Source organism: Macrobrachium nipponense, chromosome 8 (genome assembly GCF_015104395.2).
Source record: "Macrobrachium nipponense isolate FS-2020 chromosome 8, ASM1510439v2, whole genome shotgun sequence".
Classification (NCBI taxonomy): Eukaryota; Metazoa; Arthropoda; class Malacostraca; order Decapoda; family Palaemonidae; genus Macrobrachium; species Macrobrachium nipponense.
In genome coordinates, this window is record NC_087203.1 from 82,341,533 (window position 1) to 82,358,517 (window position 16,985).

The window sequence follows — 16,985 nt, forward strand, 5'->3', positions numbered from 1 at the left end:
TTTGGATAATTCTACTTACGTACAACTTATTAAACGATGTTTGTGGCTTGATATTGGTGGATGTGCCAAAAATTCTGTCCCTCTCTCTCTTCTCCACATGCACGCACATAGACACACACACAAACACACACACACACACACACACACACACACACACACGCATATATATTATATATATATATATATATATATAATATATTGTATATATAGATGCGAGCCCATGTGTGTGTAGATGTTATAAATTCCCATAAACGTGTAAATATTTGCTCACGCATTTTTACTCCCTTTGAGGAGGATGGGACAGAAAAGTATAGCTTTCTGGTTTCACTTCGAGTATCTAGGGGTGAAATTGCTAGCCCACAAACACCTTGGTCAACAAGTAGACGTCAGGCCGGGATTGAATCCAGTATTTTGAGCGTACAAAGCAAGTGCTTTACCACTAAGGTTCAGTACCCACTGAATATATACGTGTGTGTGTGTGTGTTATATATATATATATATATATAATATATATATATATATATATATATAAATATATATATAATGACATATATTCAACTCTATGGCTCTCCCCTTAGTAGGACTTATCTTCAGAAGATGTTACCTTTCCGATTTTCGACAAGTATATGGGATGGGGTTCCTGAAATCTTGCCCTTACATAGAATAACCAGGAATTTATATATGACGAAGGCGTCTGGTATTTTTTCATGGTCGCCCACTCAGTCAATGTGAAGACCAAATGTTCATTAATTTCTACTTTTATTGAAAAAATAATAACCTAATAATATGATATTGTCGTGGATAATGTTTCCCATTAAAACAGGAATTTGTTTAATTTTATCAGAATAAGTACACTTGTTATTGTTAACCAGGCTGGCCCTGTAACGGCACGGGCTCTTGTTCTCCAAGTAGCCTTTAAGATAGGTATGTTACTTATTATATTTCATAGAATTTGGAATAATTTTCAGTTGTTTATGAAAATGACATGAATTTCCTATACGTGTGGTTTTTCTCAGAAAATATTTTTTAATCGTGTTGCGCGGAAGGTTCAGTATTTATGTAATACTTAATATATGAAAACATTAAGAGATATTTGAAAGAAATATGTAATAGTTACCCTCCCCCCCGCTCTCTCTCTCTCTCCCCAAAACCATTTCATGAACTATGCCAAAAGTTTATTTCTCTTGACCACAATCATCGAAATATTGGAAAAATTGGAAATTTCTCCTTGAATCTAAATGAGTTACAAAAGTCGCTTAGATTTTCATAGTAGTCAATAAAATTCCAAATGAAGAAAGCTTTTGATGTCATTTAACCTCAGGAGTTAATGTTAGCTTAGCTAAGAGAGAGAGAGAGAGAGAGAGAGAGAGAGAGAGAGAGAGAGAGAGAGAGAGAGAGAATTATATCGTTAGTTCATGGAAAAACATTATACTTACATATCAAACATGTTTTTTAAATATCTATCGTTTTATTAATTACTACGGATTCGAAAATGAAATATGTGTGTGTGTGTGTTTGTGTGTTGGTGTGTGAAAATGCTCCCATCTTAAAGGAAGGACGATTCAGGGAAATCTACTCGATCTTAACAGCATATTCTCTCTCTTTCCTTCTAGACTGATTTACGGGTCCATGTCCAGGCCTTTTTCCCTTTCTCTCGGAACAGCTGAGTTGACGTTTTTACAAGAGGCTGGGAAACTTGGGATCCTACGCCGGGCCCTCTTTGGCAGATATAGATGGGACGCTTTCTCCAGATGGGTGATAGATCTATCAACATGCAAATGCTTGTCTTGTCCCTTAGGTGCTGCGCAGAACTAGTACATTTAGATTTACATTATGATCCTCTAGGACTGCCTAGGTAATTTCTGCCCTTTCCTGCTACTGCGCAGCGCAGCAGAGCATGACATTTATCCACAATTAATATTATTGCTCAATGATTACTGATGGCGTAACAAAACTGTCCAAGAACTAATTTCTTCTTTAGAAGTTGCGTTGAAATACACATCCGGTTCAGAACAATTTACGAATAACAGAAGGCGTCACAAACTCCAACTTTTTAAAAGAATTGTTCAGTCTTTTTGAAAATGCTCAAAAATCACCTGCGGACAGTTCTTAAAGTAATATTATGAGATCTGAAGCGTCTGAGTCGATCAGTAAAGACAGTATACAAGAAAGAAATTGTTTTCCATCGCTATTATTATTTGTAATTCAGTAAAATATACCATAGTTTCCGATGTGCTTAGGTTTTATAAGATTTATGACAACTGTACTTGGCATAGGTGTATTTCATGTGTCCGTGTTATGACGTGAATCTAACAATCTTAAATGTGCCAAAGTTACAACGCATCTCCAAGAATCTTCCAGTTTTTAATGAAGCTATACTTTTTCAGTCTCCATTATTAAAAATTCTTTCACAAGTTTTATATTCTTCTATTATTTTATTTTTTCTATCCTTTCACTTATTTTCTTTGAACTTTGAGCGAACTGACTCGCTGCGGAGATAAAACACACACACACACACACACACACACATATATATAATATATATATATATATATATATATATATATATATATATATATATATGAAACTGGTGTCAAGGTTCTTATTGATAAGAAAGAACATAAAAGCGGTAGGACACACCAAGCATACAGAGTATATATACATATATATATTATATATGTATATATATATATATATATATATATATATATATATATATATATATATATATAGTTATATTAGTATATTTGTGGATGTCATTATTATAAGTTTGTAAAACCATGTTAAAGTTATCATTACAGTAACGTTTGTTAATGATATGTACGTTCAGTTACAAAGCTAATGAAATTCCAGTCTTATTGTCTCTAATCCCATCACGGGAAATTTAACGTAAAAAAAGTTCATGATGATGATGGTTAATATTTAAAAGGAACTGAACCTGTCGCTGAGGTGTGTATGGCTCGTAAATACGAATTACGAAGCTATATTATTAAATCCATGCGTCAAATTTATGGAAGTTTGTTGGGCGGCTTGAATTCGTTGGTCGTAGATTGAGTGGAGAGAGAGAGAGAGAGAGAGAGAGAGAGAGAGAGAGAGAGAGAGAGAGAGAGAGAGAGAGAGAGAGAGAGGGAATTGGAAAGCTAGGTAGGAAGAGACCTAAGGGAACAGATGGAAATTAAATGGTGGAGAAGAATCCACATGGAGTTCAAAAAGGGTAGGCTGAAGACCTTAATAATGGCCTGTTTTAGCTCTAACAACAGGTGCCATGGAGACTAATCACTTTCTACACTGACCTACCCTGAGTCCCTGACTGGTCCTGCACAAGCATAGGATGAAGTTCCTTACAACTGCACAGGGATATTCTGATCACGTCCCCAGAGACCTAAATAATGTTGGCTACTACACTGGAACATGGTAATCAGGCCTGCAAAGCCTAGCATAAAGCTACAGGATTTTCGTTTTCTGCTCAGGCTTAGTGTTAAGAGTACCGTTACCTACCACTTCAAGTTACCCTTACACTCAAGTGCTTATTTGACACGTGTAATGGTATGAACCAGCACAGAACTAGTGGTGTAAAAATGCCTCTTACCTACGACTTTGAGGTACCCAGACTGAGCTTGCATGGGCCTTGTGTTGATTTGACACATGTAGAAGCCCCGATCGCTCAGTCTCACTTGCTCGATGTAGAGGAACCAAGTTGTGTTGTCACTGCTGTGGACTTTGAGTCGGTAGTTTCTGATGATCATCGTGGTGCCGATGGCTAGCAAGGTCTGGGAGTCCTTCGTTACCCAGGCGATCTGGTGGTGAAGAAATGTGTTTAAGAAAAATCAAAATCAGCAGAGTAATCATGTCTATTAATGAAGCTCTATTCGTGTTTAGTTGCATGTAAATATTTTTAACAGGAATAATAGAAATAGAAAGGGAAGTGGTAAGATAACATGGGGAGAAAAGAAAATGTTTGTTTCAAAAGACGAGCAAGTTCGGTTTTCACGTAAAAGACCAACAATTTCGGTTTAACGTATGTTAATATTTTTCAGAAATTAATGAAAAATTAATAATTATTTGGGTGGAAAATAATATTAAGAAGAAAGAGGTATAAAGATATCTTTGGGCCAGGCTCGTCTTCCATTCCACCATTACTGACAGATAATGGTAGATTAGTTACTGAGCCTAAGGAAAAAGCTGAACTGCTTCATCGAGCCTTTGAAGCTAAGCAATCAGCTGATATTTGTCATCCAGAACCTATTCTTAAAAATTTGCATTTCGCTCTAAGGATGTTAGGAAAGTAGTTCATAATCTTTTTAGTTAGGGTGGGGAAGATCCTGATGGTATCCCCACTTGTGTGTGTGTGTGTGTGTGTGTGTGTGTGTGTGTCTCCGAAAATTAGTTGATTTTAAAGATTTTTAGTATTATCTATTATCTTAGTAATACAATGCTTGTTCCAAAGTTAGCATATCTGCAGACTGCAGTAATTACAGGCCAATTTCTATTCTCCCTGTGCTCTCCAAAGTCGCAGAAAAACTTACATTATATAAGTATGTGGAATCTAAAGGATTGTCAGCTGATAGACTATGCATATATAGGAAACAATTAGACACCTATAAATGCTATTTTAGATTTGACATACGATTTGCAAGAAAAGCTTGATAAGCGTTTTGATTGTATATGGATTCAAATGGATTTTGGTGATGCTTTAGATTTAGTAAATCATACGGCACTTATTTAAAAATTTCAAAATCTTGGAGTGAGAGTATATGTTTTAGGACTACTTCAAGATTTCCTCACAGGTAGGAAGCAGCTAGCTGCTGATGACGGGATCTTTAGTGAACCAAGACCTATTGTGAGCCTCAGTTGGGATATGGACCGGATCAGTGAATGTTGTAGTCAGTGGGGCATGTGGCTGAACTACAGTAAAACGAAAAACACTATTGACTGGCAGATCTCGTAAAGATTTTCAATTTCATCCTCCCCTTCACGCGAATGGAACCTTGCTGAATGAATTTGAAGCTTTAACTATTCTAGGTGTAAATTTTGACTCACATCTTACTTTTGAGAAACATTTTGTTTAAGCCGCAAGTAAGTTAAGTATTGTTCGTAAGGCCTCATATATCTACCACAGTGATATAATCAATACACCTGTTTAGGCCATTTGACCTTCCTTTACTAGAGTACTGTTCTCCTGTATGGATGTCTGCTTCTGCCACGGATTTATCTCGTTTAGATAGAGTGGTTCGTGGTGGTAGGTTTCTGTTTCCTAATATTAGCAGTTATGACCTGGAACATCGACGGATGGTCTCTTCTTTGTTACTTATTCATAAGTTGTATTTTAATAGAGATATTTCACATTCACAATTGATCCCTGATCCCCTTTTCCTGCCAAGAGCAACTAGATTCGCTGAACAGCAGCACCAATATACAGTAACTGTGCCTCGCTGTCGAACTTCTCAGTTCCCGAGGTCCTTTATTCCTCATACCGCTGGACTGTGGAACAGTCTCCATGAGAATGTGCAAGTGAGACTTCAAAAGTTCAAGCGAAGATCTAATGCATTACTACCCTAATGTTATGCTCCTTCCATTTTAATACATTTTCATCAATTTCGTAAATTATTTTTTTTAATAAGTGAGATTTCTTCTTTCTGTATTTCTTACTTCCTAACGAGCACCATATTTTTTGGAAGTTCGAATTTCAATTTAATAGCCCTTGTGGGATTGTTCCATATGAAATGGTTCATCTTCTCAATATAATGATAATATGATCCAAAGTAAAAATAACTTAATTATTTAAAACGACAATATTTTATTACTTTGAGTGATCTAGGCGATGAACATAGAAGGCTTCATAGACAATACTGATTCACAAATTTACTGTTATGCAAAATTCACGTCTAAAATAGTTGAGCGTCTAGGAACATCGTAAACCCAGTTTTATATAATAATATTAATAATGGATAATCGTACCGGAACCAGATCTATGATTTTTTAACAACTTACATCTTATATTCCACACATGCTAAGGTCATGAAAATATGAGCTGCATATATTAGGGCTCTGTGCCTTGTATGATAAGGCGCCCTATGAGGTAATGTTAGACTAGCGATAATCTATACGCTAAGTCGGTTGGTATTGCACTTCCATCTTCAATGGAGTGTCTGGGGTTTTGTAGATCACTTACGAAGTCGGTATCATCTTTACGACGATGTGTTAAACTCATGGTTCGGTGAGGTTCTTGTAGAAAACACAAGGTATAAAAATAGTATATTCTTCTGAAGTTTTACATGATGAAGATCAGGTATGATCGTACAAGTCTTCTATGACGATAGCTTGATCGCTTCTGCCAATGATGATGGCTAATCCTATTCCTCTACATGATAAAGCTTAGGTAAAGAGGTACAGGTCTTCTAATGACGATAGCTAACTCTGTTCTGCCTGTCTACCATCTCTGTTACAAGTTATGAAGGAACAGACAGTAGTTCGAACATATGAACATACTATCAGATGACATAGTTTCATACGAACACACAATCGAATGAGACACGCTACAGATCACGTAGGCCGTTTGAATAATAGGTCGGGGTAGTTGTCTCAAGCAGGGAGCTTGGACTAATGTTTATAAACAATTGAATGACTACAGGTGACGGCATGTTATCTTAGCTTACATACTTATTGTATACGTCATCTTTAGCGTCTCTAGTCTGATCACATTCCTGCAAGCAATCTGGTTGACCTCTTTAGTTTTAGACTTTTATATATATGGACTAACATTCCATATTTTTATTATGTAAACACTTACATTAGCTCGGTCAGCTACCAAAACCAGCTACTGAATATTACTCAAACTTGACTTGCATCTGACTTATAGGAGTGTGATACAGACACTATGTGAATATATATATATATAAGTAAATAAAAATTCATTGTGTACATGAATTGATTCAAGTAATAAAATATAAAACAATGATATTGGTAAATAATAGTGATCACATGATATATATAATGATACAGTTTTTCACTTCATCTCTTTAAGATACTTATGCTACAGAAAATACTAATGTACTCTGATAATTGCATAGAATGAAGATTAACATGATAAAAATCATATTTTAACTGATAAAAAATATCATATATGAATTGATAAAACATTATTATGTTATGCTGATTGATTCGTTGCTTTTTGTTTATGCTAACTATTATATATCTGCGGATATTGTTAAGGTAAAAGGTAACTGATTGATTATAGGCTACCTGATTTGTTTATACATATGTATAGGATCATATAAATTATGATTAATATATGTGCACTTTAAATAGATTCCTACTGCGTACACGCAAAGATATATTTAGATTCTGTTATTTATGATCATTTATATATATATTCCTAGTGCGTACACGCAAAAAATATATTTCGATTCTGTTATTTATGATCATTTATAGATATAGGATACATGATACTTTATATATATAGGATACATGACCGAGGTTATACTACTTCACTTTTAACTAGCTTTCGAACAACTTTTCGTCCATTACACAGTTCCAGACAACCACCTTTAACCAATTGAAACGGCCTTTTTCAATGGTTAAAACAAGGGGAAAATTTGCCTGGGCGGGTCCAACGTTCTATTTTTGCGCTCATACTTATTCTCTGCATCCTAAGCTACACGATTACGTTCGCGATGAATAAAAAAAACATCCCCAGCACGAGTCCTTCGCCAGCAAAGTAGAGTTGAATATCCTTCGGGTCGTAATTGTCGGAAGTATGTCCCTTTTTGTAGTCGAATTCCGACAGCCGCTGGAGCGTTCCGCATTAAAACGAGATTAACGACGAGATACGGTGTCGGTCGAAGAAGTCCATGAAATTCCTTTCACATTGTAGGCGGTTGTTACTCGACTGTAGTCGTCCGCTGCGACGAACGATTTTTTGAAGTTGCGATGTGAAACTCTCGTACTGCAGGATACTGTAACCAGGTTCCATTAATCAGCCTGCAAGTGAAATTATACTTGTCACAAGGGCAAAGTAAATTCAGACGACATCCAAATACAGGGGAGGGGAGAGAGCCATTTAGACCAGACTTAACCCACATGAATTCGCTGATATTTTGGAATTCAAAAGAGTCCGCTGTACAAACTTTTTTATCCATGGCATTAACAATGAGTGAAACCTATCCAGGTCTGATGACTGTAAAAATATCCATAATTATAACAAATAAATAGATATCATTACGAATCTCAAAGAAAATTCGATATTACTGGTAGTAAGTTACTAGACAAAGAAGTGGAAAACGGAGCTATTTGTAAGATTGCCAGGCAACATAAGAGTCAAAGAGAAGATTAATCATGATTCTATGTGCCCTAACAAAAGTTTCATATTCAATTTTCTCGCGCGCATCCTCTGAGGTTAATTTTTTTAAAAACTTTATCAATAGGTAGGAGATACAACGAAAAAAAACCCACTATGTAACTAATTTCTAAATAAACTTTGGGTTTTTCAAGAAAATGTGACATTTTCCCATGAATGTTTTACTTGAATTGTAATAGGCTAATGTTGCAAGTAAATATTTCACATATATATCTTGATACTTCTAAATGTCTATGAGGTTCAGAAAAATTAATTCATTTTGTTGTTATAGAAATTCTATTTGCTTATTTTGTTATTAATTTTAAAATGATTGCAACTCCTTAGCTAAAGTTGCATTGCGCAAACGGATAGACATTTGTACCTAACGTCTGCCTTGCCCATGAGAAGTTCGGGCTAAGCATTCCTTTCTCCAGTCAATCTGCTTTTGCAAGCAGAGACGACACACAGATGAAGCCTGTGTAAGCAGATATTTGAGGTTAAAGGAACAAATGCTGATACGGCAATGATGACGTCGTCACTTGGCAGGAGATTGCTCTCAGCCAGCTAAGAGTTACGTTACTTGCTGTAAAAGATACGACTTTAGTATTTTCAAATGATATTTTAGTGTTTTAATTCTCCACCCGCATGAGAAGAATGTCTGAAAAAAAAAAAAACAACAGTACCAAAATTGAACAATATATTAGTTTCATGTTGGCATTATGTTAAATAAATATTCCTTATTCAAACTATATGAAAAAGGTTTCCATACAAATTCTATATATATTATTAGCCCTGTATAAGATTCATATAGGATTATTCCATAGATAACATTTTCACTTCTAGACTTCCTGACTTTAAAATCTCTTTTATTTTATTTTATTTATTTTATTTATTATTAGTTTATTTATTTATTTATTTATTTAATTTTTTTTTTTTCATTGACTACGAATATAAATCACCGGGAGGGACAGACAATATGTCAGTAGGTTTTGATATGTGTTTGAACTTTTAGCTTATTTGTCATTACTAAAGCGTTAAGTTAGAGTTCAAATCTTTACGCATATACTTATATTTGGATATTTAATGGTTACGTTTTGCTTATTGATATTATCGTGATTCCTTTTTTATTATAATTTGTAACCCTTCCGACTTCTTACGGAGTGTATTATATTGACTCCACTTGTATCCATATTTATCTTATTTTTTTATATATATTTGATAAATTAATGGTTGGCTTGAATATGTGGAAAAGTGTTCTAGCGGCGTACCGTATAAGGCTACTTGCGGCATCAATTCTATAGATACAAGATATAAATGATAAACGTATTTAAAACCGCGAGAACCGCTATATCAGTTCGGATCCAACATCACGAGTTGTAACTCGTAAGACATTGACACTTCCTATTTAATTATCCGTTATTCTACCAAACCGATTGACTCTGGGTGATAAAATATATTATTGGTTTTCTTAATGGAAAGGAATTCACACAACGTGTTAAGGAGATTATTATTGATTTACACCACCCGAGTCACAGATTATTATGTGTTGAATTCCATATTTACTGATTTAGCACTCATAAATATTCCTAACGCACTCAATTGCGGTGTTTGTTTTTAGTGCTATTAATTCTATATAACGTGTCAAGGAACTATTAACACTAAGAAGTGTTTATTCCCTCTGTCAGACTCGTAATTCTGTTAATAATTCTACGTATATTCTTTCAAGGATTGATTTGGCACAGGATAGGCTCCTAAACTGACAGGTGTCTTAGTGTGTCCCTTGTCTTCATGACACGTGTTACAATCAGTTATGTGCTTTTTATATCTGTAAGCATTGTAGGCCAGTAAACAGTGATTTGGCTTTCTGTGACATAGTAGGGAACCCTGGATGACGGAATGCAACCAGTTTATGACGATTGGTATGAAAGAGATTATTACTAATACCTGGTCGTTAGTCATCTGCTGTGTTCTTCGGGTTTACCTCGTCACAGACCTACATATAATATTACATTTGATTACATTATTCTGATACACATACTTTAAATATACTTTTGCTTTAGGGTTTCTGCTCGAAGTGTGTATTGTTTATGCTTAGCCGCTGACCCTGTTTCCGTTTCGAAGTGTTTATTGTTTGGTGTTTATTGCTGCTGACTCTGTTTCCGTTTCGAAGTGTTTATTGTTTGGGTTATGTCTGTTGACTCTTGCTTTGTTCAGTTTGTAACAGTTCTGCGCTCCAACCCAGATATTCAATGCTCGCGATCTCTTGGGTTAAGGAATTTTCTTGTTTAGATACGGTTTTAACAATAGGTACGGATGTTTCTATATCTTTTAGTCTAATTAATGGTTCTTTGCGGTATGGTGCGGGATTGCGGGATATGCGTCAGCTATGATATTTGCTTTCCCAGGTAGATATCTTATCTTGGCTCCAAAGACCTGAATGATCATTTGTCACCGAGTTCCTTTTGGACTGTGATTAAAGCCTTTGAAAAAACTCGGTAAAGGACTCATGTTCAGTAAGGACTTTATCAGGATAGCCATAGATTATGAACTTAAAATATACTAGTGAGTTAAAGATACCTAGCCCTTCCTTGCCTATTACTGTATATTTACTTTCAGAGGGCTTTAGTTTACGTGAATAAAAAGCTATAGGGAAGAACTGTTTATCATATTACTGAAGTAGTATCCCTCTTACCCCTTGGTCTGAGGCGTCTGTTGCAATAAAAAAAAAAAAAATTCCTTATTTAAATCAGGGATTTTTAAGTTAGGTAAGCTGCATTATTCCGCTTTTAAGATATCGAACGCCTGTTGATGCTTTTTAGACCATAATAAATCTACGCTCTTCTTCGTAAGATCTGTTAAAGGAGCTGTCATGATTGAAGAGTTACATATTTACAATACGATTGTAATACCCACTACAGCGCAAAAGTGCTGTATCCCCCTTTTACGTTAATAAGTACCGGAAAGTTATGAATAGCCGACACCTTACCATGGACTACTTTTAAGACCTTGACCAGACACATAAAACCTAGATAAACATGTTCGGTTTTAAAAAACTCACATTTAGATATTTTACTCTGAGATTATTTGTCTTTGTCTCTGTAGCACTAGCTCTAGTTTATGTGAATGTACTTCTAAGGTATTAGAAAAGATTATAAGACCAACCAATAGGCATGTAGAGTATCCCCTAAAAGTCTCCAAACACTATATTGTAATTGGGGCGCAACGTAAGCCAGAGGCATATGTAAAAACTGATAATGTCCCCCCCCTGAGTGTGCTGAAAACGGTATATGAGGTACAATCACTTAGGTAATGGTATCAGGTAAAAGCCTTTAAGTAAGTCCAAGTTGGTGAAAAAAAAAAAAAAAAAATTTTATTCTAACCTAACAGAGATAAGATGTCGTCGGTACATGGCACTGGAAACTATCGGGCGTCGTTTCCTTGTTTAAGCGTCAGAAATCTACGCAGATACGCCAAGTCCGATCTTTTATGGCATGACATTTGAGGGAAAAATTATATGGGCTTATTTGATTTCCTAATGACTCCTATTACTAACTTTTTTCAACTTCGTCATTTATCTCTATTTTGAAATTTCATTGAAAGTCTACACGAAGGTACGTATATAGATAGCTTTATGTTTGTCCTTAGACCGTATTTTGTGTTAAATTACATCCGTTTTTCCCAGAGATCACTCGCTAGTGGAGAAACTTCCTGGTATTCAGGTAGAAGATAAAAAAAAATTCTGCTGAATCACCTCTGCTTGAATGACTTTACGGATATTACTTTAGATAGATTATCAGAGAGATTCATCCACTACTGGTTGGGCGTGATTAAAAATTAGCAACAATAAAAAATGCGATATTTATAACTTCCGTATCCACGATATGTATACTTTTAGGGCTTTGTTCGCGGAAATCGTTATATTTCAGAGTGTCGGGAAGGATTAAAATTTCATTTCCCAGCAAGTCTTTTTACACGCACTAAGACATTCGAGGGTGCATGCTTCTCGAGATTTTGCGTGCAAATTGCGACTGCGGTTGTGGGAGAATTCTGTTGGGTCATTTGAACAATGTTACGATTTATGAGACAAATGTATAGTTCCTTTATATAAGTTATTATTTGATTAACTGTCTCATTTTTGTTCAAACGGATTTTAATATGTTTGAAGGTTTATAGGATTTTCCTTTGATAAACACGCCTTATTTTGCAGGATGTAAGATAATATTTTGTATACCCCTAGATGAATCTTACAATTACACTAGATACAGATCAATTTTTTTTTTTATAACTATAGAGGTATCTGTAAGCGCTCGCTTATCCGGACTTCTCATTAGGGAAGTTCGAACAACAGACGGTGAGTCCGTAAATACAAGATATTGCGTGTACTAAAGAAATAAAACAAGATATTCTAATTTTTACGGCGCGTACAGTTGGGCTTAATCCACCAGTATTTATTATAACTTATGTATTAAAATTAAAACGAAAACCTGCTCTGATTACTTATACGGTCGTGTGTTTCATAGGAAAAATCCTTTTTAATTCAAAAAGATATTGTATGACCAACATCGCTTTTCCCCACTCTGGCTAGAGTCGCTTATTGTGTGGAATTTGCTATGTTTTGAACACTTCGGCAGTTTTTGACTAACCTTGACCGCTTGACTAGGTGACACAGTAACCGAGTTTGCTTGTTTGATTCTGAAAGGCTACTGTTTCTATTTCTTTTTTGTAATAATTAGGATCCTTCTCTTTATTACCATCGGCAACGTATTGTGTGTTTTTAGCATTATGTTGCTGGTTACGTATAAAGCAATGAATGATGAACTATTAGGAACTGAGCGATTACTAATAAGACAAGTTATCACTACTGCATACAATCTTAACTGTTTGTACTTCATTCTTTGCTAAAATTTGAAATAGTGAGGGATCCTGGTCAGCGCATTTAGCCTGATGAAAGTTTTTTACAGACATGTTATTCCTTGCAATCCAGCCGTATTTTTAAAGTTAAGTTGAGTCATTGAGGTTCGATATTTTATATAACTCAAAAACTCAAGGCTAAAACTGCGATCGGGACTTTGCAAAGGAGCATTTATTGTCATGACCCGAAATAGTGTTACATCTAATTTATCTAGATTTGTACGGGTGTTCCACTTGTTTTTTGTGTGTTTCTAATCACTACGGTGCTTAACGACCCTATCCATGCATCTGTATAAATACAGACGTCCACTGCGTAAACGCATATTCACTGTTTAATATGATTTGTTACGTAAGGGATTAATAATCACCCAAAATGATAAAATTAACATAGTATATGATTATGATATTTCAGTAGAACTTCTGGAAACAGACACTCAAAGATAAAAACTCGCAGTAGCGAAATCTCAATGATGTAGATAATTTCTGTAAAAAAGTAAGATTAAGAATGTCTCGTAACTTCAGCCACAGGAATAACGAAATTCGACCTGCAAAGGAAACACTCAAAGTTACTCCAAATGAATAAAAAATTGTACTTAGCTTGCTTTTGTGGGAAGTCACGGTGTTCCGATAACGACACACGGCCTTGGTCCTCCTTCTCTATTTAGCGGACGACCTGGTTTGGCTTCAGTTTCCCCCGTGCGCGTTGTTTCGATGATTCGAGCCCTTGAAAGATCCGATGCTGCAGACGCGTTCGGTTTGTTTCTTGGAGTGCCGGAAACGCTCACTAACGATGTTTTCTTGAATGATTCTAATGAGAGACGAAGCTTGCGTTGTCGTAGGAAAAAGGACACGTCGGTTTTGTTTCTTGAAGTTATTCACTAACGATGATACTAAGTTGCTTGACGAATCTTGTTGTTTTCTGAAGTCGCTCACTAATGATGATACTAGGTTGCTTGAAGAATCTGCTGCTTCCGTCGTCGTTGACTTCTTATGATACATGATTTATTATTCTGGTTTTTTCTTCGTAGGACGTTGTAGAGTTCTTCTGGTCCGCTGGCCACCAAATATTAGGGCTCTGTGCCTTGTATGATAAGGCGCCCTATGAGGTAATGTTAGACTAGCGATAATCTATACGCTAAGTCGGTTGGTATTGCACTTCCATCTTCAATGGAGTGTCTGGGGTTTTGTAGATCACTTACGAAGTCGGTATCATCTTTACGACGATGTGTTAAACTCATGGTTCGGTGAGGTTCTTGTAGAAAACACAAGGTATAAAAATAGTATATTCTTCTGAAGTTTTACATGATGAAGATCAGGTATGATCGTACAAGTCTTCTATGACGATAGCTTGATCGCTTCTGCCAATGATGATGGCTAATCCTATTCCTCTACATGATAAAGCTTAGGTAAAGAGGTACAGGTCTTCTAATGACGATAGCTAACTCTGTTCTGCCTGTCTACCATCTCTGTTACAAGTTATGAAGGAACAGACAGTAGTTCGAACATATGAACATACTATCAGATGACATAGTTTCATACGAACACACAATCGAATGAGACACGCTACAGATCACGTAGGCCGTTTGAATAATAGGTCGGGGTAGTTGTCTCAAGCAGGGAGCTTGGACTAATGTTTATAAACAATTGAATGACTACAGGTGACGGCATGTTATCTTAGCTTACATACTTATTGTATACGTCATCTTTAGCGTCTCTAGTCTGATCACATTCCTGCAAGCAATCTGGTTGACCTCTTTAGTTTTAGACTTTTATATATATGGACTAACATTCCATATTTTTATTATGTAAACACTTACACATATATGTCAGATTCTGCTGAAAACGGTAATGGCTCATAATGAAGCTCATACAACAGAAAAGTCTAAGTAAGCATAAACATCGCCAAGTAAACGTGTTTAGGACCAAGATTATAGAGAGAATTCATTTACCTTTGGGATGCGAACAAATATTCAAGATTCACTAAATTACTCATGAATCACTCACTTATTCACGCGTGACCTATTGCATACATTCTACGCGACCGAACCGAAGACTGAAACCTAAAACTACGACAAAATGAACCAAGATTGTAAATGAAAGTTGCCGTATTTTAGTCCTTACCCTAAGAACTTTTTATATGTGATTGAACTGACATTTATTATATATTCCAGTGTTTTATCTACACAAATAACATCCGGAAGCTTCCAGATTTTTAAATGTATGGTTTTTCATTTGCTTTCTGCCAACACACATACATATATATCTTTTCAACATTAAGCCGTTGGCTATGGTACCGAATCGTATAAAAGCATCCACGCAGAAAACATCCACAACACTGTGGTGTGTGTTGAAGTCTGTCATTTCCTTGTACGCACTTGAGAAGTTTTTAATTTTGAACTTAATTTTACTTTAACCTATACTTTTACTTTATATTCCGGTATTTTTTCTCTTATCTCCCCCTTTCCAAATGTGTGCTTTGCTTATATTAAAAGATTTGGAAGTTTTTGTACATGTTTATCCATGAATTAGCGATTGAAAGATGAACGTGGCAGCGACAATTGACTTGTTTGCCCCGGAGCACCATAAACGATTTATGTACTATATATATATATATATATATATATATATATATATATATATATATATATATATATATATATATATATATATAAACGTGTGTATATGTTTATAATCTCTCTTACACGAGCTTTTACATCCAACACCACCGGGAGGAAATGAAATACGGTTGTACATCCGGTGTTGGCTTTATTGCTAACTAAGCCATTTTAGAAGAGTGATGCAAAGTGGTAGAAATTCAAAATATATATACTAGAAGGACAGTTCATAAGAACTGTTCTGCTACCAAATATATTATGAATTTCTACCGCTGTATCAGACCTCTGAAGATGCATAGTTGCAATAAAGTTTATACCGGTTAATATCTACAATCGTGTTTCTTTTCTTTCCGGTGGTGTTGATATATAAAATCACGTGATAGAGTGATTATAAACACACACACACACACACACACACACATATATATATATATATATATATATATATATATATATATATATATATATATATATATATATGTGTGTGTGTGTGTGTGTGTGTGTGTGTGTGTGTGTACACATAGATGTAAAAGACCCATGCGCTCAAGATATCGCAATATACGGCTTTGGCCTTTACTGACAAAATAAAATAGAAACTCAGTTTCTGCATATCAATGCCACAGTAAAATCGTAAATTAGACGGAAGCCCTATTTTTGAAGAACTAAGTTCCTAATCTGATAAATCTTCCGCATGACGCTTCGTCCCTATTTCGAGTTTTAAATGCCAAGTCCACTTCGCGATTTCTATCAGTTTTTGAAGCATGCTCTGTCATTAATGTACATTAGCTTCGACAGACCACTGAGTCTCACTTCTAGACTCATATAAATCTGTCCCAAAGGCTTACTTGATGTATGAGCGGTTAAAACGGGAGCAAGAAACCAGATCACTTAAAAAATAAGGGGTTAAAATAAAACCAAGACGCTGAAGGATTTATTGGTAAATGAGAGGTTGGATAAGATGGAGACACCGAAAGATTACTTAATAAATAAAAGCTGAAATAAAAGCAAGACACCGAAGAACTACATGATAAATGGAGGGTTAAAATGGGAGCCAAACACATAAATTGGAAAATAAAGGATAGAAACCTGATGAGGAGCATGTTAAGGAAGATGGACAATTAAGT

General features: G+C 35.5%; 1 protein-coding gene across 2 annotated transcripts in view; it reads right to left on the minus strand.

Moving 5' to 3' along the window:
- The window catches only part of LOC135222889 (lachesin-like), a 599,243-nt gene that overhangs the window by 103,761 nt on the left and 478,497 nt on the right, over positions 1 to 16,985 (minus strand). For both annotated transcript variants that reach the window (XM_064261258.1, XM_064261259.1), the window contains one exon: positions 3,590 to 3,797. In XM_064261258.1, the coding sequence (XP_064117328.1) occupies positions 3,590 to 3,797 (208 nt within the window). The remainder of the gene's footprint in view (positions 1 to 3,589; positions 3,798 to 16,985) is intronic.